The 25,455-nt window shown below is 40.4% G+C and overlaps 2 protein-coding genes across 3 annotated transcripts; one reads left to right on the top strand and one right to left on the bottom strand.

Moving 5' to 3' along the window:
- The first annotated feature begins 725 nt into the window (after positions 1-725).
- Positions 726-20,755, top strand: UFSP2 (UFM1 specific peptidase 2). 2 transcript variants are annotated; one of them, XM_080928377.1, is made up of 13 exons: positions 726-747; positions 827-968; positions 4,015-4,101; positions 5,064-5,241; positions 5,323-5,389; positions 8,461-8,618; positions 8,897-9,089; positions 10,172-10,318; positions 15,770-15,934; positions 16,130-16,254; positions 18,378-18,454; positions 19,493-19,617; positions 20,596-20,755. In XM_080928377.1, exons 3-13 carry the CDS (start codon positions 4,038-4,040, stop codon positions 20,680-20,682), a joined length of 1,386 nt encoding a protein of 461 aa, XP_080784503.1. In that variant the 5' UTR covers positions 726-747; positions 827-968; positions 4,015-4,037; the 3' UTR covers positions 20,683-20,755. The 2 variants fall into 2 exon arrangements, with proteins under 2 accessions (XP_080784503.1, XP_080784502.1); XM_080928376.1 differs by lacking the exon at positions 827-968 and having other exon boundaries at positions 728-779.
- Positions 20,756-20,875: 120 nt separating this feature from the next.
- ANKRD37 (ankyrin repeat domain 37) lies at positions 20,876-23,732 on the bottom strand. The gene is made up of 5 exons (XM_080928713.1): positions 23,553-23,732; positions 23,195-23,347; positions 22,385-22,476; positions 21,624-21,830; positions 20,876-21,049 (listed from the first exon to the last, which is right to left on the bottom strand). Coding segments are annotated over exons 1-5 (480 nt in total). The 5' UTR covers positions 23,580-23,732; the 3' UTR covers positions 20,876-21,048.
- Positions 23,733-25,455: the final 1,723 nt, after the last annotated feature.

The raw sequence follows: 25,455 nt of genomic DNA, 5'->3' as shown, positions 1-25,455 counted from the left end.
TCGTGAAAGTCCACTCAAGCAGAATACGGCAAGTTCCCTTCAAAAAGTTTGGATAAGATTCTTCTGTTACAGCCCTGCCCACTACATCCTTGCAATTTAATCAATACATCCTTTTCTATGCCAAGGGGGGAAAAGGGAGTTTGGCTAAAAGGGAGAAGCTGCAGAAAATAAATGAACTGATGTTTATGTTTTTCCCGCTAGGGAAAGGTGGCTTGAAGTGGGTAGGTAGCTAAGGAAAACCCATGTCCGCGAGGCCGAGTCACCTCTCCAAAAGGCACCTAATCAATCCCACAACCAGGATCAGATGGATCCTGCTCCAGTCGGGTATAACTCCACTGCAGAGCTTGAAGAGTTCAGGGACAGCGCCTGTGCTCGGGTTTGAGCCTATGGCACAGCTGCCGAGGCGCGAGCTGCACAGGTCCGCGAGTTGCAGCTGGCGCTTGTTAGGTCTTGTTGCCCTGGGAACGGAAGAAACTATTCCCAACTTGCTACTAGAGGCCCTCAGAACATTCGAGTCAGCACAGCACATTTGCGAAGATGGAAGAAAGTCCATAGGATACAAAAGTCTCAGCCAATAAAATCTCTCGAAACTAAGCCTTCTGTTTCCCCGCCATCAGCGAGTAGTTTCTGTGTGGTACGCTCCGTGATGGTTGATGCAAGGTATCCTGGGAGTTGTAGTCTGCCTGCTGGAGCCCCGCCTTCGGCGGGAGGTGACATCACTTCCGGGACGACCCTGGCTAGCACGAAGTAAGTGCTCTTGCCATCCTCAGTGGTACCTGGTAAGTGTTTGTGTGATTGTCAGTGACCTGCCCGTATTTACCCCTAGGACTTCGGCAGCCGTTAAGAGAATGGCTCCAGGCCCCTAAAAGGAACTGCTCCCGAGGAGCCAAAAGTCACCGTGCAAAATTGTCTCGCTTGGATCTCTTACAGCTCTCGCCTTTGCAGCACCCGGTCACGCGACGCTCCGGGTCAGTCAGTGCATCTTGACAGTAAGGCACCATTTGTCATATTTGGAAGTTGTGAAAAAGAAATTTTGATTCTGAAAGCATAGGCCTAACTTCCTTAAAATAGTCTACTCCCTTCGCTTACGTGGCACAGCACTCCTGTCTCCTAGCTCAGCCCCAGGTCCTGCCATCTGCACCGGAGATGATCGTCTTCTTCAGCTTTAAACCCCGAGCTTTCTCTCTAAAACCCAATGCATACATCTAGTTAACTGCTTCTATTTAAGTAGATCCTTCAAGCTCAGTAGTTAGAGAGCTGGCTCCTCATTTCCTGTTCTCCCTGCACTCTTCGTTCAGAATACCCATGCCTGCCGATAACCCAGCTCACCTGTCTTGTGCCCGCCAAACACTTGACAAACTTGCCTCATCTCAAGAACAAAGTCACCAATCAAATCTGTTGGGTTCTGCTTCTGAGTGTTACCACTAAGTGTCTTTACCACCCTTGGCCTTTGACCTTGCTGTCATCCAGTTGGGTCATAGTCTAAGTAGTCTTTTGCTTTGGTTTTAGGACAAAACCCAGGCTGTCCTTGAACTGGCTATACAGTCAGGAATGACTTAGAAATCCACAAGTCCCTGCCTCCGCCTCCCCCATCCTTCACCCCCAAGTGTTGGATTACAGCCCTATACCACCATATCAGCCTTGTTACATGTTGTTTTAAGCAGGCCTTCAGCAATTGGTCAGTATGCTTGGAATGGGCATACACACATAAGAATACCTCTTTCCTTTGGCAATTTTAAGTCTTTTATTATGGGCTACCCACTTTTCAGATTTCAGCTTAAATATTACATTTTCATAGAGGATCTTGATTTAAACGCCTAAAGAGGTCCTGGTGCTTTCACATATGATGTCTTAATGAGTTGTCATAACAACCCTGGGAAGTACTGTATCTTCTTCCAAATTTACAGAAGAGAATAGATGGGAGTGATTCCGTTAACCAAAAATCATGCAATGAGTTAAAACTTATCCTTGCTAGTCTTTTCAATCTCCCGTTTATGTAAGTACTTTTCTTATTCAAATAGTAGTATTGTTCTAAATTTATCAAATTTCTTACTGGGAGTGCTCACAGTATTTTCCAGTTTTGGAGGGGGGTGTAAGTTTTTTATAATAACAGGATAAATGGACAGCATTGTGTTTTAAGCTTTTTTATTGTTTGCTTAGAATGGATTTAATGGGGTGAAATTGGAACATGTTGTATAATCTTTGAACAGGTTACAGTGTATAAAGCAAATAAAAGCTGTCACTTCTGCAGGAATGTGACAAGACATTTGCAAAATAAAAGGCTGTTATGGTGCCTACGTCATAGTGTTGTGACAATCAAAGGTAATATATTCCCCAGTGTTCAGTCATCTAACGCAAGTATCAGGACTAGCTCATTTGTTTCAGAACAGAGTTTGTCTTAGTGATGGTTTTACTGCTGTGAGCAGACTCCATGACCAAGGCAATTCTTATAAGGACAACATTTAATTGGGATTGAGGCTGGCTTACAGGTTTAGAGGTTCAGTCCATTATCATCAAGGAGGGAGCATGGCAGCATCCAGGCAGGTATGTTGGTGGAGGAGCCGAGAGTTCTACAGCTTCATCTGAAGGCTGTTAGAAGACTGGCTCCCAGGCAGCTAAGACGAGGGTCTTAAATCCCACACCCACAATGACACCTACTCAAACAAGGCTACACCTAATGGTTCCACACCCTGGGTCAAGCATATACAAACCATCACAAGGTTCTTCTGTGTTGGTGTCTTTTGGATTGCTGTAATAAGACACCATTCACATAAGAGTTTAGCTGGGCTTACAGGTTCCAGCATTAGTGCCCATGGGGCGAAGCAAAGGCATGTCATGGTGAAGCCTCTGGACCAGCAAATGAGAGCTCATATCTTGAGCCCCAAGCAGGAGGCAGAGAGCCTAGAGGGAGTGGTAGGAGGCTTCTGAAGCCCCAAAGGCAGCCTCTGTGGTACACCTCTTAATCCTTTCCAAACAGTTCCAGCAGCTCAGGACCAAGAATTTAAACATGAGCCTCTGGGGGTCATTCTCATTCAGAGCACCACAGGTTCTTGTGTAATGTAGTTCTTCAGTGTTCAAGACATAGTTAAAGAACTTGATAGAAATCTTCGAAAACTTTTCTCAAGACACCCCTCCTCCCATACACATACAACCACATTATGATACAGGTCTTTTATTATATATCATTTGCTTCCTGAAACTCAACGTAGATTCAAGCAAAGAATTGCTAGTCTCTTCCATTTTGCAGATGCTTTTTTTGTTCTCTCTGTCAGTAGCAACCATTGTTCAAGCCAAGTAAATTCTGTTTAACACATATTCTCTAGCTCTGCTATTCTCATTGCTGAAGTTAGGTTCACATCCTGTATCTAATAGTGTATTTTCTAAATGTGAAATCACTGTTAGACCTTTTCGATGATGAGTTCTTCCAGCTTGTCAAGATTGGTAGTTCTCCCCACCCCACCCCCCTGCTGGCTTAGGTACAGTCTCTCCACATGTTCGGCTCAGTGTTCTTGACATTTTTTAAAAATTTGTTTATTTTATGTATATGAATGCACAGTAGCTGTCTTCAAACATACCAGAAGGCATCAGATCCCATTACAGATGGTTTTAAGCCACCATGTGGTTTCTGGAAATTGAACTCAGGACCTCTGGAAGAGCAGTCAGTGCTCTTAACCACTGAGCCATCATTGCTAAATTCATCAAGATTCTAATACTAAATGCAGTGATTCTGAGCCTCTTTTTAACATTGTAATCATTATGAAAGGAACCCAGGAAGAAGGCTTTTATATATGGACCTCCTAAGTGTCTCTAGATGATTTCAGTATGGGATTAAGGTTTGAAAACTTTTTAAAAGAATTTACAGGGGTTATGTATTCATACGTAAGGAGTTAATTCATGAAATACGTAGAAGAAGGTAGTTTAACTAATGCCATATCCTAACTGAAGTATATGCTAATGCATATGAAGATGAGTTTGTCTTACATTTTATGGGAATTATGGTTTTGTTTGTTCTAGGTGGTTCCCCAAAACTATGCTCTATGGATATACTCTTCAGAATAAGAGGTGGCTTCGATCTAGCTTTTCAGCTAGCACCTCCTAAAGGTATGTCTTCCAAAGTATCTTTTATTGTAGAATGTATAATGATATAGATTAAGAATCCCTACATTTTGCCAAAAAATAAAAAAATGAGGTTATGAGATAAGAAAAATAAACTGAACTGAAATGGGATTCAATAGATATTTATTCTGTTCTAGCTCTCTTAGCAGCTCACAAGACATCTCTGTGTAAATTAGAAGATTTAACCTTCCTTTCGAAACTTTAGGGCTGTCTTGAAGGAAATTGTCACACAATGTAAATAGAGTTCTTGTAACTATATATTACAGAGTTGTAATTGTGTGTTACCCATGTTCTGGTACCAAATTCCATTAAATACTGTGGTTTATTGGAATGTTAGACAGAATTCAAAGGAAATCAGCATGATTTGTATGAACCAATTCCAAGATGTCTTCTAGCTTTTGGCTGAGGCTGATGCCAAACTCTGAGATGGAAAGTGTCTAGGGAGGAGCGTGGAAAGTCAGGGCTAACATTTGATACTCTTGAGATGTCACTGCAACATCAGGTTCAGATATCCAAGGAGCACTTGGTTGAATCTGAAACATAAGGGAGCAAAGTCAGAACACAGAAGGAGAACATGAAGCCAGAGGGACAGTTGCTAACTCCCTCCTTGATGTTAGATGCCACAGAGATTGGAAGGTCAGGAGTGAGAAGTGAGGGGACGTGAAGACTGCAGAGAAGGGCAGGCTTTCTTTAGGAAGCAGCGAAAGTTTTATAATGACTGTAAGAAATTCATATTGATTGTACATTTTTATAGAAATTTACCAAAAGCCATTGCATGGGATTTATGACCTCAGAACCCAAAAGACAGGGAGTCTGAAGTTATGATAGTGGTTGAAAAATAGGGAGGGTGTTTGAGAGTCATGTGTGCTGTCTTGTACTTCCGTCTCATGTATAAAAACCTTCATGTTGAAGGTTTATGCTTTCTAACGTCCGTACTGTCCATTCAGAAATGTTTATCAAGAACGCACTAAGACAGGTGCTGAGTGACCTGACTTCCAAGCTCTCCTCAGATGCCCTTGTGTTCAGAATTTGCAGCAGCTCCGTGTACCTGTGGCCCAACAGCGCTGCCAGCACGGGAGAGCTCACTGACAGCTCCTCCTGTAAGAACGTAGTGCACTTCATTCAGTGAGTGTTCAAAGAGTTTCTGAAAATATTTTCAACACATCCTGTCATGCTTGTAAATGTCTGTGTATGTCAAAATTTTAGGTTTGATCAAGAAGACGATACAAAGCGAAAATCCACGAGAAAGAAAGACAGAAAGCTAACTGACATGGTAAGCAAATCTAGTTTTCACTACTGATAAAAAAAATTAAATCCTTGAATTTGGAGCTAAACAAGATGTGGCTGATACTTAGTCTTGCCCGCCTAGAATACTGAGGCCTAAAAATGTTACATGTTTGTTTTACATATCTAAACTTTTTTTCTTGTTGCAGTGTGTGATTTTTGACAGTCTTATTTTGCTCCTGCGAAAACAAAACTGAGTTTTGTTGTTATCACTACAATGTTTTTCTAGATCGGACAGGAGACATTGAGTAAACCACTGATTATGAGTATGAAAGTGGTAAAGCCTGACATTGCCTTGGCTTCTTGTCCCAGGGATGCAATAAAATACTCTGGCCAAACTGTCTCATGGGGTTCAGGGGGTCTGGGGGGTAAGTCAAGGTAGCAGGAACGTGACGAAGCTGGTTAGAATGAGAGAGCAATAAATGCATGAAGCTGCTCCGTTCCCTTCATGGATACAGTCCAGAGGCCCATTTAGGGAATGGTGCTGTCTTATTTAATCTCTCCAGACCACCCTGACAAGCATTCCCAGAACCCGTCTCCCAGGTGATGTGAGATGCTAAGCTGACAGTCAGCACTATTATAGACATACTTAGGAAGCACAGTGGGAGGTACTGGAACTAACTGGATATGGCATAGCTAGTTCCTTCCTCAAGAAGACATGGAAGGTGGGTGTTGCAGTTTGTTTTCCGTTCCTTTGATAAGTACCATGACCACTTGGGGTTGGAGGTAATTTGGTCTGCAGGTCTCCATTACAGACTTTCACTAAGGGAAGGGCAGAACAGGAATGGAAGCAGGAAGTAGGTGTGTGCTTGCTTCTGATTAGATCCTTACATCATTAGCTGACATATTATAGAAGTTATGTTGTGTCCTAGCATAGCAGATTAAACAGGCAGATGCTTTCAGTGTGTTCTACATTGGTGATGCTAAAATTTTTATCAGTTAGTTAAGGTTTTCTGTTATTATACACTGTAAAAGTACTGTGTTTCCGGTTATATCTAATACCTCAGGGAAAGATGGCATGAGACTGTGGGTATACCTCATCATATTTTTACCTACCTTACCCTAGCCTTCTGTTACTAGAACCAAATTCAAGGTGTACTTCCTACAGCTCAAGGAAGCCACCAAACAGGGGACTAGTACCCCATTGATAACAAAATTAATCTTTTTTTTTCTCTTTTCATTACATTTATTTCTGCCCTTTCTCAAAATCTATTTTAGAACAATAGGTCAATACAATTTTCTCTTATATATAGTAGCTGATGGGGTAGATTCCAGCCCATTGTAGATGGTGCCATCCCTGGGCTACTGATCCTTGATTCTATATGTAAGCAAGCTGAGCCCGCCAGTAAGTTGCAGCTCTCCATAGCTTCTGCGTCAGCTCCTGCCTACAGATAGAGACCTTCTCTGCTTGAGTTCACATCCTGAATTCCTTCAATTAAAAATAAGTGATATGGAAAGGTTAACCAAATAAACCCTCCCCACAGCTTGCTTTTCACTCCAAGACAAAACCCCTAAGACCATGGCTCATATTTTTTCATCATAGCCTGAAGGAGAAAACAATAAAAAAACAAAAAAAAAAACAAAAAAAACAAAAAAAAAAAAAAAAAACTTCAATTTTGTTAGGAGGAAGAGACATACCCATGTACCCATGAATAGTTTCTAAACACTATTCTAACAGGAAGTTAGCTTCTGTACATAGCTTGCCTCATCCTGCTGTGTGGGTGCTAGCTTCTGGTCATTTGTCCTTTTCCCTTCTGATCATACAAATCAGCAGGTAAAGCTTGTGAGTCCTTTTAATAGAAAAAAAATCATGATCATAGTTTGAAAATTGTATGAAGACACAACAAAATTAATCTAATGATTGAGAGACAGAGGTTTTTCTAAGTCTGGCGTTTCTGTGCACAAACAAGCTTTCCTTTTTTTCTCTGTAGTGTCTTGGAAACTGGGGCATTGCATAACTGGCTCCTTCCTTAGGTAAAGATGGAAGGTGGAGACTTAGGGAGTAGATCTGAGTCTGTTGCCGTCATTTATTAGTTTTAGTTTTTTTTAAAGACTTTTTAAATTATTTTTTAATCATGTGTCTGTGTATGTGGCTCTGTGTGTGTGTGACTCCAGGTGCCCTTGGAGACATGTGGCATCTGACCCCCCCTGGAGACAGACTTAGAGGAGGTAGTAAGCCATCCAGTGTGGGCTCTGGAAACTGAACTCAGTCCTCTGCAACAGCAGCTGACCTTGATCTTAAGCAGTTCTGAGCGGGCTCCATAACCTTCATCACTAGCTATTTGTACATTCTTGTTCCCCAAGATGTGGTCAATACAAGCTCTCCAAGATGACTCTAGTATGCTTTTGAAATTTTCCCATAAATTATCCCAGATGTGTCTTTTCTTGTTCCAGTTTGGGCAGCCATTCATTCTGCCTGGAGAATATAAACATGTTTATATATACATATAGACACACATGTAACATGCATATACATGTTAACCTGCATAAATTGTATTTCTGCGTCCAGTTCCACTTGAGCTTCACTAAGTTTATAACTGATCTGGGTGAGAAGCCTGGCTCCTAGCATTCTCTATTCTGCTAATTTGCCCAACACAGAACGTAATTTCAAATTCTTCCTATACCAAGAGTGCATAGTATTTTGGTTCGGTACTTTTTGCTTAATGGGTTTGTTTTTGTTTGAGACAGAAACTTACCATGTAACTCTGGGTGGCTTGGAACTTGTTAAGTTGATCAGGCTGGCCTCAAACTCAAAAATCCACCTGCTGAACAATTTTATTTGGGGTGTTTTGTTTTTGTTTCTGTAGGAACATCTTTGCAATTGAGTGGAAAGACAGAATAACATAAATCTGTATACACAGCTCTGTACTAATAAACACATGGATTATATGAATCCATCTTTACTTACCCGTTACTCTAGAGTCATGCAGATTACTTTGAAGCAAAAAAAGGGGGTTGCTATAGTTACTAGCTTTATCTGTCATCCTTTAAAACCCTATTTACCCTTTATATTCAGTGTTTAATGTTCCACAAGTTGACTCTTACTATCTGTCTGTATAGCAACAAGTAGTAAATATAGATCTCATGCTGGAAATATCGACCCCTCTGGGAGCCGTGACCCCCATCATTGAGAGGGAAAATGAAGAACACCACTACATTAATATGAGCTTGCCAATTGATGCGGTTGTATCTGTTGCTCCAGAAGAAACTTGGGGGAAGTAGGTATTTTTTATAGTATTACTGCCACATTTAAATGAGGACCTTTGTATAACGTAATCAGAACTCGTTTTTTAAGAATCATATCCACAGTGATGGGCTGTTTTTACTGTGATGTACCTCTTGTTGTCAACCTGAGAGTCACTGAGAATTAAATACTGATTGGGAAGAAGTGGGACAGCATGCTGAAGCTGAAAATGCTTCCCTTTATTATCCAGAGCAAATACACTTACTCCGACTTTGCATAATTTAGACTTCACTTAAATGTCTTCTCCTACAGAGTGCGCAAACTTCTAGTGGAGGCAATTCTTAATCACCTGGTTGATGTGGAAAAGTGCATCTTGAGATACATGAAAGGAACATCTATTGTGGTCCCTGAACCACTGCACTTTCTACTGCCAGGGGGGAAATGTCCTGTTACGGTTTTATATCCATCAGGAATCCCAGATGATCAGCTACAAGCCTACAGAAAGGTAATGGCAGATCGTTATTATTAAAAAAGAGAGTCTCTTATTCATTCTGTGCTTAATTATAATTTGTGATAAATGTGAATTATTTTGTGGTTTAATGTAAAAGTACAGAAATGGGCTAATTTCTTTCATGAACTTTTTTCGTAATGAAAGCATGCTAGTTTAGTACAGCATGTCACCTTAGTTTCAGATGCCCAGTGTGGCTCATGTAATTATGACATTTTATCATTATCTATAGTGAAAAATAGAAATGGAAAGATTTTTACATGCCTAGCTGATGGAAGACATTCCTTTCCTTTTCCCTCTGCTCCTTCCGATTTGTGAGAAAGACAACATTACAGAGGAAGGTGGGGCCGGTCTAACCCTGACTATATGTGGTAATATTGCAGCCACAATTAAAGGTATCTAAGTTTCATTAGAGAAGCTTTAGAGAGACTTGAACAGCATTTAAAGAAATGAGATTTATCAACAGATGGACTGGATTTTCGCATCTAACTTTTGGACCTGTGGTCTTGTCAGGCACTCATTAAATTAAGTCCTAAACTCTGCTCCTGAGAAGAACACAAACCCTCCCTACTGTTCCAAAAGATGGAGATAAGCTGATTTGCAGATGCTACAGCTAACCTGCTGAAAGCAGGCAGTGTTGGAGATTGGCCAGACACTGTAACAGTATTGTATGTTTTTATGCTGCTGAGAAAATAATGTATTACAGACATAGGCCAGCGTTTCCATTCATGACATCTTAGTGGTTTTTCAATCACTAACCTTTTCTGTATTTAATAGCTGCACTTATATGCCTAACATATTATAAACAGTTTTCCAAAATGCTTTGATATATCATTTTGAATTATAATTTCTGATTTACAAAAACTCCAATTCTAGCAAGTAATTTCACATTTCTATCTTCCTTTCTGATTCCTACTAGAGGATTATAAATTGGTCTCAGTGTATTTATCCATTGACTATAATGAGCTAAGTCATGTTCTTTAAAACTTATACCCAACATATTTTATAATTCTTGAGTGTGACTGTATTAACTAACAATTTAAAATTGTGCTCTTTCTCTTGATTCTGATTTTATTTAGGAGTTACATGATCTCTTCAATCTGCCTCACGACAGACCTTATTTCAAAAGGATTAATGCTTATCACTTTCCAGATGAACCATATAAAGATGGCTATATTAGGAATCCACATGCTTATCTAAGTCCACCTAACATAGAGGGTAGTACGGTGAGTCTAACCAATCTTCATGAGTTGATTGATCATTGTCATTCATGGTTGTAGATTGGTCCCCAAGAGACGTTTTTGAGGATTCATATCATGTGTCATCCCTAAAAAGTAATTTATCACTTGTCTCTTTTAAGCCTTTAAGACCTCATTTAAGGATCCAGGCATGGTGGCACATCCCTTTAAATCCAGCATTCAGGAGGCAGAGGCAGGTGAATCTACATATCGAGTTCCTATAGAAATCCTGTCTCTAAAAACAAAACAAAAAAGAAAATAAAAACACCCCATTTAAGATAGCTGTAATTAGTGGGTGAAGAGATGGCTTTGTAGGTGTTTGCTGCTCTTCCGTAGACGTGAGTTCAGTTTGCAGCACCCACATACCCAGAACAAGCAACTCAGAGCTGCTGCTACTGCAGCTCTAGATCTTAGGCTGTTTCTCTCTCAGAGCTGCTGCTACTGCAGCTCTAGATCTTAGGCTGTTTCTCTCTCTCTCCCTCTCTCTCTCTCTCTCACACACACACACACACACACACACACACACTCACCCACACAAAGTCTTCTTTAAAAAACAAAGCAGTTAATTGAGTGGTAGCACACATGGCTTTAATTTTAGCAAGTTCCCATTCCCAGCTAGCCAAGGAGGCCTGCTTCAGAAAAGACAGCAGTAATTAATGATATAAAAGGTTTATGAATACTTACCACATGTCTCTTACATAACATTCTCTGATTTCTCTAAAGGTTTGTCCTTCTCATTCCACAGCTGACAAATCATGCTAAATAAGGTTTTCCAAGCCACCGTATGGACAAGGCTCAGATGCTTGACTTTCTATACTAGACAGCATATATCTGTTGCAAAGATAGACGCTATGTAAGTAGTTTAGAGCACTGGACTGGCACAGAGTGAGGGCAGGCATTAAATTAAGTACACATGAAGGCCACTAGAACGAATCTCATTGTTATCCAAGAGGGAGCACAGGAATAAGGCCTCAGAAACAGACCAAAGCGGTGTCCTGAAGCTGGCTCAGGCTCTCCAGAGGCCTGACAGGCTCCTTGCTGGCATGCTGTTGCTTTCCCTGTGTTCTCCTGGTTTCCCTCACTCTCCTTTTCAATGCCTTCTGTATTTGCATTGTTTTAGTTGTGTAGAACCTTTTCCTATTCATCTCTGAGAGGTTCTGCTTGCATTCTTTGCAACTTTATTCTCTGACCTCGGAGTTTACTGGAACGTCTCGATTTACATTCCAAAGAAACCGTGATTTGCCATTCAATACCTTCAGAGTGCCTGGGAGCTTGGCAAGGAAATCTTGAGAATCCAAATGAATGGATGCTGTGGTAACTGTGAGAGAACTGAGGAGCCCACTTTTGGTCTTAGCCATCAGTGTACATATAGCAACAGCCCCATCTGCGAGCTTCCATTGGAAATGGCATTAGCTGGATACCCACCATTATATGTGTATCATGAGTCAGCATTTAAAGGTGTTAAATGACCACTTTGAGAAGACAGGAAGAAGTCCCAGGAAACCACTGTTAAAATCTTGCTCTGTCACAGTCATAGATTGGGAAATGGAGTTAATAATGTCACAACAAGACCTTCACAAGTTCCTGATTTAAAGATTTTCCCCTCAAACTAGTTTTAGAACTTTGCCATAAGTATGGATGGCATCCTATTACTTATTTTAAATTCTTAATAGTTCCTTTATAAAAGCTTGGAGATTATAAAGTACTAAGTGCATGCTGATTGATTTTGATAATGAAACAGCTTACTTATCCATGTTACAAAATGCAAAAGGCATCTCTTCATTTTAGTATTCATAATATTTGACCTGTATGTATCACACACACACACACACACACACACATTGATGGATAAACACACAGCGTTTCACAGCATGACAAATGGGTAACTAGAAATTTCTATTTAGTTCATAAACAGAACATGATCTCTATGCCTCTGTGTCTGCTCACTGCCTCCTCAAGATAGTCCCAGGTAAATAATTCTGACACAATCTCCATCCCTGCTTGTTACACATCTGTGCATTCAGCCAATCCTAGTTCAAAAATATTTGAAGAAATAAGTATTTGAAGATCTAAATAACCTTAAGAGTGCCACAGTTTTTACAAATGCTTACATATTAAAATTGCAATCCCTGTAAAGTATCCAATCTCTTTTAAAATTCAAAGCCTTTTTTAACTCAAAGTCTCTTAACTGTGAGCTCCACTAAAATACTTTTTTCCTTCAAGAGGGAAAAATGTCAGGGCACAATCACAATCAAAAGCAAAATCAAACTCTAACCATCCAATATCTGGGATCCACTCACAAACTTCTGGGCTCCTCCAAGGGCTTGGATCACTTCTCCAGCTCTGCCCTTTGTAGCACACACCTTGTCTTCTAGGCTGCCTGTTCTCCACTGCCACTACTGTTCTTGGTGGTCATCTCATGGTACTGGCATCTCCAAAACACTACTGTCAATCCTGGGGCACTAATTGGAACTGAGGCTGCACCTTCACCAATGGCTTTCCATAGCCTCTCACAGTGCCAATCCTCAACTGCTCTTCATGACCCCTTCATTCCTTCAAAACCAGTACCACCTGGGTGACTCTTACACATTACCAAGTCCAGCCACAGCACGAGGTAGAACCTTGGCTATCTCTGGAACACAGCCTCTCTGTGCTCTCGGGAAACACTTCCCAGAAAATTTCACCTCAATGATGCTGGTCTCTTCTTAATCACCACTAAGTTCTTAGCTCCAGCTGATCAGTATCACTAGTCCCAGTAATGCAAAGGTTTTGCTTTAGTAGTTCTGGTATCTTGTTAATCACAGCTGATTCATCAGATTCAGCTAACCAAAACCACAGAATCTTCACAATCAAAACAGCAACAGCCCTGATCAAAATCTTTAATCTTTCCTCTGAAATTTCACAAGCCAGGCCTCCATCTTCTGCACTGTTCTTAACATTGTCTTCCAAGATCCTACAGAACATCCCACAGAGCTCTGAACATCCCAATGGCTCTTCTAGCTCAAAGTTCCAAAGTCTTTCCACAATCCTCCCCAAAACATGGTCAGGTTATCACAGAAATACCCCACTATACTGGTACCAATTTGTCTTAATCAGGGTTTCTATTCCTGCACAAAACATGACCAAGAAGCAAGTTGGGGAAGAAAGAGTTTATTCAGCTTACACTTCCATATCCCTGTTTATCACCAAAGGAAGTCAGGACTGGAACCCAAGCAGGTCAGGAAGCAGGAGCTGATGCAGAGGCCATGGAGGGATGTCACTTACTGGCTTACTTCCCCTGGCTTGCTCAGCCTGCTTTCTTATAGAACCCAGGTCTATCAGCCCAGGGATGGCACCACCCACAATGGGCTGGGCCCTCCCCCCTTGGTCACTAGTTGAGAAAATGCCTTACAGCTGGATCTCATGGAAGCATTTCCTCACTTGAAGCTCCTTTTTCTGTGATAACTCCAGCTTGTGTCAAGTTGACACAAAACCAGACAGTACACTTGTTCATATCACTTTGAGTTCTTCCCTTCTTTAACAATTTGCCTTCCTTGACCCCTCTTTATAATTTTGGTTTTCTCTCACTAATTTGGGAATTTACTTTGTTTCTTTAATGTGTTTATTCTAACGTCTTAAATTGGAACTTAGCCTGTTGTTAATCTTGCCTATTTTCTATTGTTAAGTTTGAAATTTTAGATAAAACAGTACTTTTGTTATATTCTATAATTTTAATTTGAAAGATTTTTGTTTTATTCACTTTGAAGTATTTTTATATTTATATATGATGATGCTTCGATCTTTCAGAAAATTATTTAATGTCCAATACATATCTGAATTTTTCCTTTTCTTACTAGTTTCTAACCATAGTTAGAAGAATTTCTAAAGCAGAAATTTTCTAAAGCATCCTCAAAATGTATTTGTTTTGAAAGCTATGACAGATAGATGATACTTATTGGGTAGCCGCAGACTGTAGAAATGTGTCTGTCACAGGTCTGGAAGTGGAAGTCCAAAATTAACGTCTATTGATTGAACCAAAGCATCCCAGGTTCATCCTTCCTGCATGAGTTCCCGAGGGAGGAATCATTCCTCAGTCCTGAAACTTCAGACATGCTAGTATCATCGGCTGAGCTCAGAGCTGCTTCCTCTGGTTCCTCTGTGACAAAATCTCACATGTTGGAGCTGAGGACGTAGCTACTGTAGGGAGCAGCTCTTTTTCTTCCTACCCAAATGGTCTAATTATACATTTCTAGTTTATTCTTTGTCAACCTATTACCTAGTTGTCTTGTGAGTGCCCTTACCCCATATATTATAAACAATAATATGCTTGGACACTTCCCAGTAAAGAAGTGTGGACAAAGGGTACTCACCGCTAGACACTACAGCTTTCACAATGAGGGTATTTTTTCTTTTGTGGGGGGATCTTTACAAGAATGCATATTTTGTCAGTAGAAATGTTGATTTTTAGCATTATACTTCAGGGGAGTCCCTACTGTAAGCATTACTAACATACAGTTTAGTGGCAGATTCATAAAACTGCTGTTTCTGTGTCCCATCATACGGGACCTGCTTCTGTTTGCTTGTGTGTCCTTTATCTCTCTCCTTCAGGCATCATTTACTCAGGATGGTTAGCAGCTGCATGTCTCGCCTTTCATGGAAGCCTGGGCCTAGAAACATTTGAATAACATACGACACAGTCCTACTAGCTCACACGCTGGTACGGATGGGCAGTCATTGAAAAATGTAACCAGTTACATTTGAAATAGCTACAGTGACTTTGATATTTGAATATGTAGATGTATATGCATGCATACGTGAAGGCAGGGGAGATTTGTTAGCCAGGACTGAGGGGAGGCTTCTGGTGTTTAAAGAGAGACTGAAATGAAAACAGGGTTCATGCTATAAACTTAATTGGGAAAAGGATATTTCCAGCCAAGAAAAATCATAAAACTTCATGATTAGATAACCATTGGCATATTTGAAACTAAATTAAATTAATAAAGGGGAAAGTGTGGGAGCTGGCCTTTTTAATCCAGAGCACACATCATTCTAAATTGCTTTCTGCATAGGTCCACTGGTAAGGGCTCTGAACTTACAGGAAAAAAGCCAAATGAATATGATGTGAAGCCACTGTTCTGTGGAGATATTTCTATAAGGTTCTAAAGCAGGGTCTTCAACCTTCCTGATGCTGTGACACTTCAGTATAGTTCCTCATGTGGTGGAGATCCCCAGCCATAAAATTATTTTTGTTGTTAGTTCTTAACTGTGATTTTGCTACTGTTACAAATTGTAATGTAAGTATCTGTTTTCTAATGGTCTTAGGCAACCCCTTGGGACAGGCAGTTTGAAGACCACTGACAAGTAGAAAGTAAAAGTCCAGTTCTCAAAACAGTAAACAGGACTCAAGTGTTTCTACAAAGCAAGCACTTCTGTTTGTAATGATTTGCTCCTGTCTTACAGATTTGTGTGGTCCAGGGGATCTACGCTTATCATCATTATATGCAAGATCGGATCGATGACGGCGGCTGGGGCTGCGCTTACAGGTCCCTACAGACCGTCTGCTCATGGTTCAGACATCAGGGGTACACAGAGAGGCCCATTCCAACACACAGGGAAATTCAGCAGGTACACCAATTGCCATTTTAAATTATAACCAATTGTGTGTTCCATTGGTTTTTAATATGTCCTTGATAATCATTATTACTCTGGCATATTTTTATTTTGAAAAAAAAAAGTTATTTTACTTGTAATCAAAATGCCCTAAATGCAATTTTACTGGCTGTCTTACGTATGGATTTTTTTCTTTTTTGATACATAAAGGCTCTAGTTGATGCCGGCGACAAACCAGCAACATTTGTAGGATCACAGCAATGGATTGGGTCTATTGAAGTACAGCTGGTACTAAACCAACTGATCGGTGTAACTTCGAAAATACTGTTTGTCAAGTAAGTATGCTTTGTAAACCACACCCGCCACTTACACACAACATTTATATAACTCTTATTAAAATAATAGAAAATGACATCGTCTCCTTATCATCAGTCATTGTCTTTCTTCATTATCTCCTTGCTTATAAATCTGTGTTTTAAAACAAGCTGTGTTGTGTACATATATTCTCCAGAACTAATTTTAGTCACATGTGGAAACTTAGAAACATATTATCTTTGGGTAAAGTTCTAAATACAAAATGTAGTTTCTACCCGTTTAAATCTTCTAAAAGTCTGATAAGGAGAAAACCAAATGGTGATCACTGAACATTAAGTGTTTCTCTTGTTCTTTATTTGTTTTTTTTTTTCTTTTTTACTGAGATGTGAATAACCTAACAAATGTACAAATAATATATTCAGCTTACATTTTCTACAATTCTAATAACAAAATAAGAGAAAATATAAATTATCAGGTATCAGTTGATGTGACCATAACTTGTTTTTCTATTAACCATTTAAGAAGCTTTTGGTTTCAACACTATAAATATTATACTCCATTTTCTCATATATAGTATAAAATATACATATTTTATAGTATAAAATACTTATTTTACTAAATGAATTATATATAACATAATTGCAGTCAACACCAAAATCCCCCAGTAGATAAGCTCCTTGGCTCAGGAAGCAGATATTCCTGAGTTTGAGATTCCCCAAGCTGTAACAGATATACCCTCAAGGCTAAGATAGAGGCCTGGGGAGCCACACTGATGCTTTGGATCCTATAAAGCCCCAAAGAGAGACTTAGAGCTATTAAGGATTGCTGCACGGGGAGAAGGGAGAAATGGCAATGTCTTCACTGGCCCAGTCCCTCAGGATGCCAAGCTTGGTCAAAGGAAAAACAGAACTTAGTATGCTGTGGAGACCTGACGGCCCTCTCCTTCCCCCAGTGTCCATCCTTGATCAGGGACACCATGATTGCCACTTAGGGTGTAGACACTTTCAGAAAGTACTGGGCAAGGCATTTGGTTAAATAAACAAAATACTTAAAGACTGTTTTCATGGGTGTGCTTTAAACTGTGCTTACTGAGACACGACTTTCAACTGTCTCGTATTAATAACTACAGTAGCACTATCTATTGTCCAAGTATTTAAAATATGTTTGATCTCACAATAGGAATTGTAAGAACCAGTAAGAAATAACGGCAGATAAACTAGTGAAGAACTACTTTTAGAAATTGAAGTTTGGGGCTGATGACTTTTTCACCAAGCCTAACAACCCAAGTCAGTTCCTAAGATAGCCATATGTGTGCCATAGCACAAGTGTGAGTGTGCCACATGCACACTTACAGAATACATAGTTTAAGAAGCTAAAGAATGATTTGGTACATTAAAACGTGTATATGTTAGCTGCTCAGCCGAGGGCTTAACACTACCTAGTACCTCCACCAAAGTAGTAGTTAAACTGGTGGTTCGGCTTACAATTGTTTTTTTTTTTTTTTTTTTTTATAATGATATAAAATTACTTCCAATTTTTCATTTGGTCTTTCAAATAGCAACCCAAGACTCTGCTATGACGGGAATAGCGTCACTTCTAAGCTCCCAGTGACCCTTTCATGGAGGGAAAAAAAGTGGGTGTGATGCTAGCTCTACTGTCAGAGATTGTAAATTCATTTCACTCCCGAGATCTTCAGCTCGGAATGTACTTAGAATACCTGAGTACTCTATGAAATACAGTGTACTTGAAGTCACTTTTAAGTTTTCTCATAAAAGATATTAGTCCTAAAAGCCCCTCTAACCTGCAAATGGGACAGGTGTTGCTGATCCTAATTTAAAGATAGAAAAAGCATAGACTTTAAAAAGTGACCAGTTTCAATTTCTCGTTAAAAATCCAGAACCTTTATGCAGCCCCAGAAGCAGAGAGCTGAAGTCTTTGTTTTTCTCTCAGTTAGTAGTCTTAACTATTTTGGAGTTGATGTTGCTTTAAGTTGTAGTGAATCAGGTCCCTACCATTTAACTTGTTTTTCAAGATCCACAAACAAAAAAAGTGAAAGTATTGCCCGCCCCCCCCAAAAAAAACTCATTATTTGACTGAATGCTGAAAATGGTTATCTCATAGAAGATGATTTCTTTTTATTTAGCCAGGGTTCAGAAATGGCTTCTCAAGGACGGGAACTAGCCAACCATTTCCAGAATGTGGGGACTCCAGTAATGATTGGTAAGGTGTCTTGGATGTGTTGGGTTCTTTGGTAGAGTGGGGAACAAGTACAATGCATCTGTATATTTTAATATTACATAAAAACATGTCATTTTAAGCATCTTAAAATTGGGTCTGGAGAGATTGCTTAATGGTTAAGAACACTGGTGGCTCTTCCAGAAGACCTGGGTTCAGCAGCTCCTCCATGGTGGCTCCCAATCATCTGTAGTTCCAGGAAACCCAATGTTCCTTCTGGTCCCTACAGGAAGTGTGTCATATGGTGCACAGGCAAAGATGAAGGGAAAACACCCGTGTGTGTGTGTGTGTGTGTGTGTGTGTGTGTGTGTGTGTTATGAACATTTAAACATTTTAAAGTAAACTTATGCACACTGTTCTTCGGATTTTAGTTTTCAAAGAGTAAAGAAGATGCATAAAAGAATTTGTAACCAAAAATAACTGCTAAAATGAAAATAACTGTTTGAACAATTAAAGAGTCGGGAGTAGTGTTTTTTAAAGGAGATAGCTACTTGACTAAGCATGGAAAATCATGATCCAGCCACTAACTTGGCTGGTTTTATGACACAAGAGACTTCTTACCTTTTTTTGGGTTTTCATTGTAAAATAAGATTTGATTGACTGAACTAAATATATATGATTCCCTGAAAAATAGCATAAGATCAACTACTCTAGTGTGTAAGAGGAGGTAAGTAGATGCCAGCAGTCACAGAGATGGGCTAGACATGCTGAGCATGTGCAAGAGGATCTGCAAGAAGTACTTCACAGGTCTTCACTGCACAGGGAGGAGTTTGGCCTCTTGGTGGGTCTTTCTCTGTTGATTTTAAGAAATTTTATGGTTATAGCAACCGAATGTAAACTTTTTATGATGATGGATATAGTCATTAAATGTGTTATCTTATCCTTTAAATATATTTGTTATGGCCTTTTATAATATTCAAGTCTGTTATAATACAGTCAATTATTAAGAAAACATTCTGTATATTTGAACTGAATAAGCAGTTGAAATCAACTTATGTTTTATTACATATTTCTTTTTTCTAGGGGGAGGAGTATTAGCTCACACAATACTAGGAGTCGCATGGAATGAAACTACAGGGCATATCAAATTCCTAATTCTAGACCCACACTATACAGGTGCTGAAGACCTGCAAGTTATATTGGAAAAGGTAACTATCTGTCACAAAAATGCAAGGACCAGAGATGGCTGTTAGCAAAGAAACAAGGCAAGGGCAGTGATCCTGACAGCAGTATTTCTAAGTCTGTTGAGTGATCATGTTTCTATGTAGAGAAGATAGGAAATACAACAGAAACCACAAGACTACGTGTTTATAAAACTTTGCTATGTAACAAACTTCATAATAGAATGTGACACATTTCTTTCACAGAACTTATGTCTCATCAGTGTCTTAAAACAAGAGAGCAAAGTTTCTTTTAAAATCAGATCTGGGGAGATGACTGGGCAGCTGATAGCTCTTGCCCTTCTTGCAGAGAAGAAAGTTTAGTTCTCAGTTCAGTTCAGTTCCCAGCGTACACTTTATGGGACTCAGCCACCTGTAAATCCAGTCTCAGGATCAACCTCTCATGTACAAATGCACATATACCCTTAATAATTTTAGGATCAGTTAATCAATAAACAAAACACCAGGCATTATGAGGATTTGGCTAATTCTTACATACATGTAACACATTTCTAAAGATTGGAAGTTGAGGCAGATTTAGAAGTATTTGTTCACATAGTATCAACTTCATGGAGTATAAATATAAATTGGTTTATAGCCAGCTAATTCTCACATGACAGGCTGGTGAGATGGCTCAGCAGATTAAAAACCCCTTCTGCCAAACCTGATGATCTAAGTTTGGTCCCTAGAGCCTCCATGGTGGACAAGAACCAACTTTTGCAAGTAGTCCTCTCAGGCTTCCACAATCACAAAATAAATGTAATTTCTTTAGATAATAGCAATATTTTCGCTTTCAGGAACAACCTATTGATTGTCCAGCACAGGGTAGAAGAGTTATTTTTACTCACTTAGGAAATCCTTGAATTACATTGGTATCTTGAGTCTTATTGCCATGGGTCTGCTGACAGAGCTTGATGTTAAAGTTTCTTTCATGAAGTCTTGTGTTCTCCTTTCTCCCAAATCTAGGGCTGGTGTGGATGGAAGAGTCCAGACTTCTGGAACAAGGATGCATACTATAACTTATGCCTTCCTCAACGACCAAATGCTCTTTAAACTGTCTTGGTGTCGAGAATATAAATATAAAAGAGCTATTCTAGTCTTAATAAAAGCATAATTTTAAATTAAATCTTAGCTGTGATGTGGCTTGAATTGATTATTTTTCAAAAGTAGTATGCACCAAAAAGAATACACAGAAATTTTAATTTCTTGAATATTCTTTTAATAAGTTAGGTAACAAAACATGCACATCCAAAACACTGTAGTCATGTAAATACATGTATTCATGAATGTTCTCTTCACTTGGAAGAAAGTTTTCCTCCTCAGGAGTTTAGCCATGTGATAAGCCAAAGAAATGGCTTGTAGATCTGTGTGAAGTGAAGCCTTTCTCAAGCCTCTTCTTTCCTCTTGCCCAACAAGACATCTGTTTTAGGGAGAAAAAAACATGTTGAGACTAAAACCACTTTTAAGGGAACCGGAGAAGTGGCTCAGTGGTAGGAATGCTTGCTGTACAATCACTGGACTGGAGTTTGTATTCCAGCTCCCAAGCAACAAGCCAAACAGACTACAAATGCCTGCCTCTGCTCCCAGCTCCAAGGGGTCCCATGTCCTCACCTGGCCTCCACATGCACAGGCATATGAGTGTGTGTACACACAAGCATACAAGCAACCTTTAAAAACTTTTAGGGGACTGAGAGATGGGTCAGTGGTTAAGAGCACTGGCTGCTCATCCTTTTCCTAACACCTACTACCCCCTTAACTTCCCTTCCCACGCCCTGAATAAATTCTAATCTAAAGAAAAAATATAAAAGAAGGTCTCTTCCCAAATTCCCACTATATAGGACAAACTTTTGGTCTCTAGAAGCTGGTGAGCAGTAACTATAACCAATGATAAAATTTTAAAAAACAAAAGTGTACTGGATCAGAGCGCCAATGTTAAGTGAAACAAACTGTGGGAGGAGATCCTAGGAGAGAGCAGCAGCAGTGAGGGGCCTTACCAACACTTCCTCTTCAACACTCTGCTCTCCACAGTACTGAAACTCCTCTTCGGTCTCAGCACAGGAGCATGGGGGCCACCCTCAGGTGGCTCCCTTGATGACTTCGCTGTCTGCATGCACTTAATCATTGTTAGAAACCTGGCACAGTCTGGAAAGCCGCATGACCAAGCAAGATCCTCAGCTGTTTGCCCGTTCTTATTACATATGCTGAAATTAGACAAAAATTGAGTTAAGCAAAAATTTACTGTTTTTCTAATAAAGAAAATTGGAGTACGTATTGACACTGGGTACAGGATAAAAGAGGTCTCACGCTCTTGCAAACACACACATCACACAGGGATGGGACAAAGAAAGCTCAGGGAAATTAAGTTCTGTTCACTGCTGTGTGCTCGGGGCCTCGCACATTGCATGCCATGGACATTCTACTGTATTTCATTCCATTATCCTATTTCACTGAAAGGACCTGAATGACTACGAGAGGATTCGGTGTTCAGTTCACCATATTAAACTATACAGTTCAGTGATAGCCAACGATGACTTCTAAGGACGAATGAGAATCGGCCATGAAGACCTGCACCTCTGAATGTCAAGGATCTGTTTCTACTTACTCTAGTTGATAATATTCAATTACTAGAAGGATAACATTAAATTAGCAGTTAGGCAAGTATGATTTTTAAGATCATGTATAATTAGGCTTTAGGAGTATGATTAGTTTAATCCAAGAAAACACAAACGCCTTAAATCACTGATTTTATACTCACTCAATCTGCACATCACTGGCCACCAGGAGGCTAAGACATTCCAGGCTTCCAACTTTCGCTGCCTTGTGAAGTGGAGTTTCTCCCAAAACATCCTGAAGGACAAGACCGCACATTAGTGTCTCCCCAACATTCTACAGAAGCCAGTGCGCAGTATAATACCAGCTATATTTGAGGAAGCCAGTGAAAATTACCTTGTAACAACTGGATAAGTTCATTTAACTACTTTTCATAAGGTTCTCTTGCTGTGCTAATACAAAGCTTCCATTAATAAAAACATGTAGCCATATTCATATACGTTAAAAATTAAGGGAATGCCAGCAAACATTTACAATTAAAACCTGAAGATGAAAACTACATGAAGAATTAATGGTAGGCATGTCTCTCATATATTATTTCCTAGCTGACTGGGACTAGGACAAGTACTTTTAAAAGTATGTATATGTAAATGCATGCTATATAATGTGATAGATAGCCAGTAGCACCTATTGCTAAAGAGCATTTGAAGTGTGGTTAGACGTAACTGAACTATGCCATAAAAGGAAAATACACACTAAACTGGGAACTGTGGTACGAAATCAAAATAAAATAGCACATCAATTATTGCTGACATAATTACATACTGAAACAGTATTTGGAATTAAATTAATGTAGATACTAAAAATGTTCCAAATTACCATCTTGCAGTACATGTTTTTCCTGCAAATTCTTATATGCTGTTTATATCAACTGAAACTGACAACTAGGAAATGTTTGCACAGACACTGGGTGGAGGAGAGGGTTGTACATAGCAACAATCGGTTACCTAGTTACCTGCTGGTTGAGGTCAGCGCCGGTTTGCAGCTGCCAGAGGAGAAAGCAAGCAAGGCCTCCACCCGCAGCTAGGTGAACAGGCGACTGCTCTTGGGGATCCGGGGGTGCGTTGACTGATGCTCCTGTCTCCAGCAAATTCTTAAGGCCATCCTCCTGAAGGAAAAGAACAGATTGTCACTGTCCTCTCCTGCTGGTGCCCTCTGAACTGAAAATCCATCCCGCCAGGAGAAAAGAAACCAAAGCCAGACAAGGTTTGACCTGCGTGCGGTCTGTCACCATCACGCTTGCTAGAGCTCCCAAAACAGGCTAGATCCGTGGGAGATCTAGCCTGCAGGACTTAAAGGAGCAAGAATCTCACCTCCAAGTTGCAACTAAACAACAGCATCGCCCACCTAAAGCAGATGACAAGTGTCCCCCCAGTTCAGAGAGGCGACACTGGCAGGTAAGAGTGCATGGGACTGCCCCAGTTCGGGAGAATTTAAAGCTCTTTGGGACTCGGAGAGCGGTGGCTCCTCCCAGCCACTCCCCAGCATGGGAGCGTCCCCACGGCCCAGTTCTCTAGTACGCGGTCTTCCCAGCCCAACAGCGGCCTCACGTACCCAAACACTGACGCGTGCAGCCGGGAACCCATTGGGAAGGGAGGGGGCGGAGCCTACTGCGTGGCCTACAAGATGATTGGCTAGATCGACCCCCTGGGTCCGCCCCTTTGGGAGCGAAGCCCAGGCGGCCGTGGGTACGCGTGCGCAGTGAAGACGACGGATGAGGAGGGTCGAAGTCCTGGCCTGTGAGCTTTGGCGGCAGCCATGATGCGAGCAGAGCTAGGCACGTACCGCTGGGTGGAGTCAAGCCCTTTTATTCCTCTGGAGAAGCGGAAGTCGCCTGCCTAGGGGTTCGTGTCTGCGAGCACGCACGTAGCCCGGAAAAGGGGGAAGCAGAAGTAGCCCACACCCACCCACCCCGCGTCCAGCTTGGCCTGAAGGAGCTTCCTTCTGCCTCACGTCCTCCACTGCCGCGCTCCTCAGGATGCACGGGAAAGGGATTCAGCGGGGGCGTTAGAGGTCGTGGCAATGGGACTCTGACAAGGGGGTTACCATAGGAGATGTTCTCCCAAACTAAATGAATTATCTGCCTGCCAGGTCCTTTGTGAGCAGGGTGGCAATTCCTGTGAAATAAGCCAGCCATTGTCATATCCCCTGAGGGCACTAAACAGCCCTGGGCCCGGAAATAGCTAGTAAATACCAGGTGTTTGCCAAAGGGGAGGCACTTTGGTTATTAGGAATACAGAAAGGAAAAAAAAAATTAAAAGATTACAGTGAGGAAAGCAGCCAAATACTATTTAGGACAGGTAATTGTTAATGTTAGTGATATGCTGACAGCATGAACCCCCTGCTCTAGGACATGAGAAGGGCTCCACAAAAACCCAGCACTCACATTAGAGCATCAGAGAAGCTGGCTCAAAAGGACTCTTCACAGGATACTTGGCCCATACTACTCAAAGCCTTCAAGGTCTTAAATCAGAAAGACCAGAGGAAACAATTTAGGGTGAGATTTTAAACCGGAAACATGACATTACTGGTAGATTCATGACAATGTAATACTACAAAGTGTGAATTACTGGTAATGAATCCTGTTGACTGTGGGGCAGGTTATGTTAACCGGGGAGACTTATTAACATCTGGTTATACCTCAAATAAAATGTATAATTTATTTGTTCCTGTAAATCCTAGCTAAGGAAGTTTTATTTAAATATTGTGTTTCCCACTTTAATAAGAATTCTCTTTCAATAGTAGTAACAGAAGATATCCGAATCAGTATGAAGCTGGTTTTTTTAAAGAACAAGTCTCATAGTCACAGTTCTCCCGCCTAGTCACAAAATTCTCAACCATTTCGTTTCACTAACCAATACATTTCTTTGATAAAACACGCTGCCTATTATGGTGATCTAAAAATCTTAGGCTGTTCCCAGAACAGGGCTTCTTAAAACTTTTTCCACCCATTACTCCTCATTACCTGGAAAAAAAAATGTATTTGACTCTAGTTGTATAGGTGTATAATACAAGTACAAACCAAATGATAGTCTAATTTTCATATGTGTATAATTTGACCATTTGTAAGAATGTAATGTAATTTGTATACTAACCTGAGTTCAGTCTTCAGCTCCCACATTAATAACAACACAAATAAGTACAACTACCTGCACCTGTAATTTCAAAGCTGTAGGCAGACACTGTCTCAAATACACACACATGGCTGGCTCTTTG

The sequence above is a fragment of the Micromys minutus genome (assembly GCF_963924665.1).
Source record: "Micromys minutus genome assembly, chromosome: 14".
Classification (NCBI taxonomy): Eukaryota; Metazoa; Chordata; class Mammalia; order Rodentia; family Muridae; genus Micromys; species Micromys minutus.
This window is presented reverse-complemented; position numbering and strand designations above follow the sequence as displayed.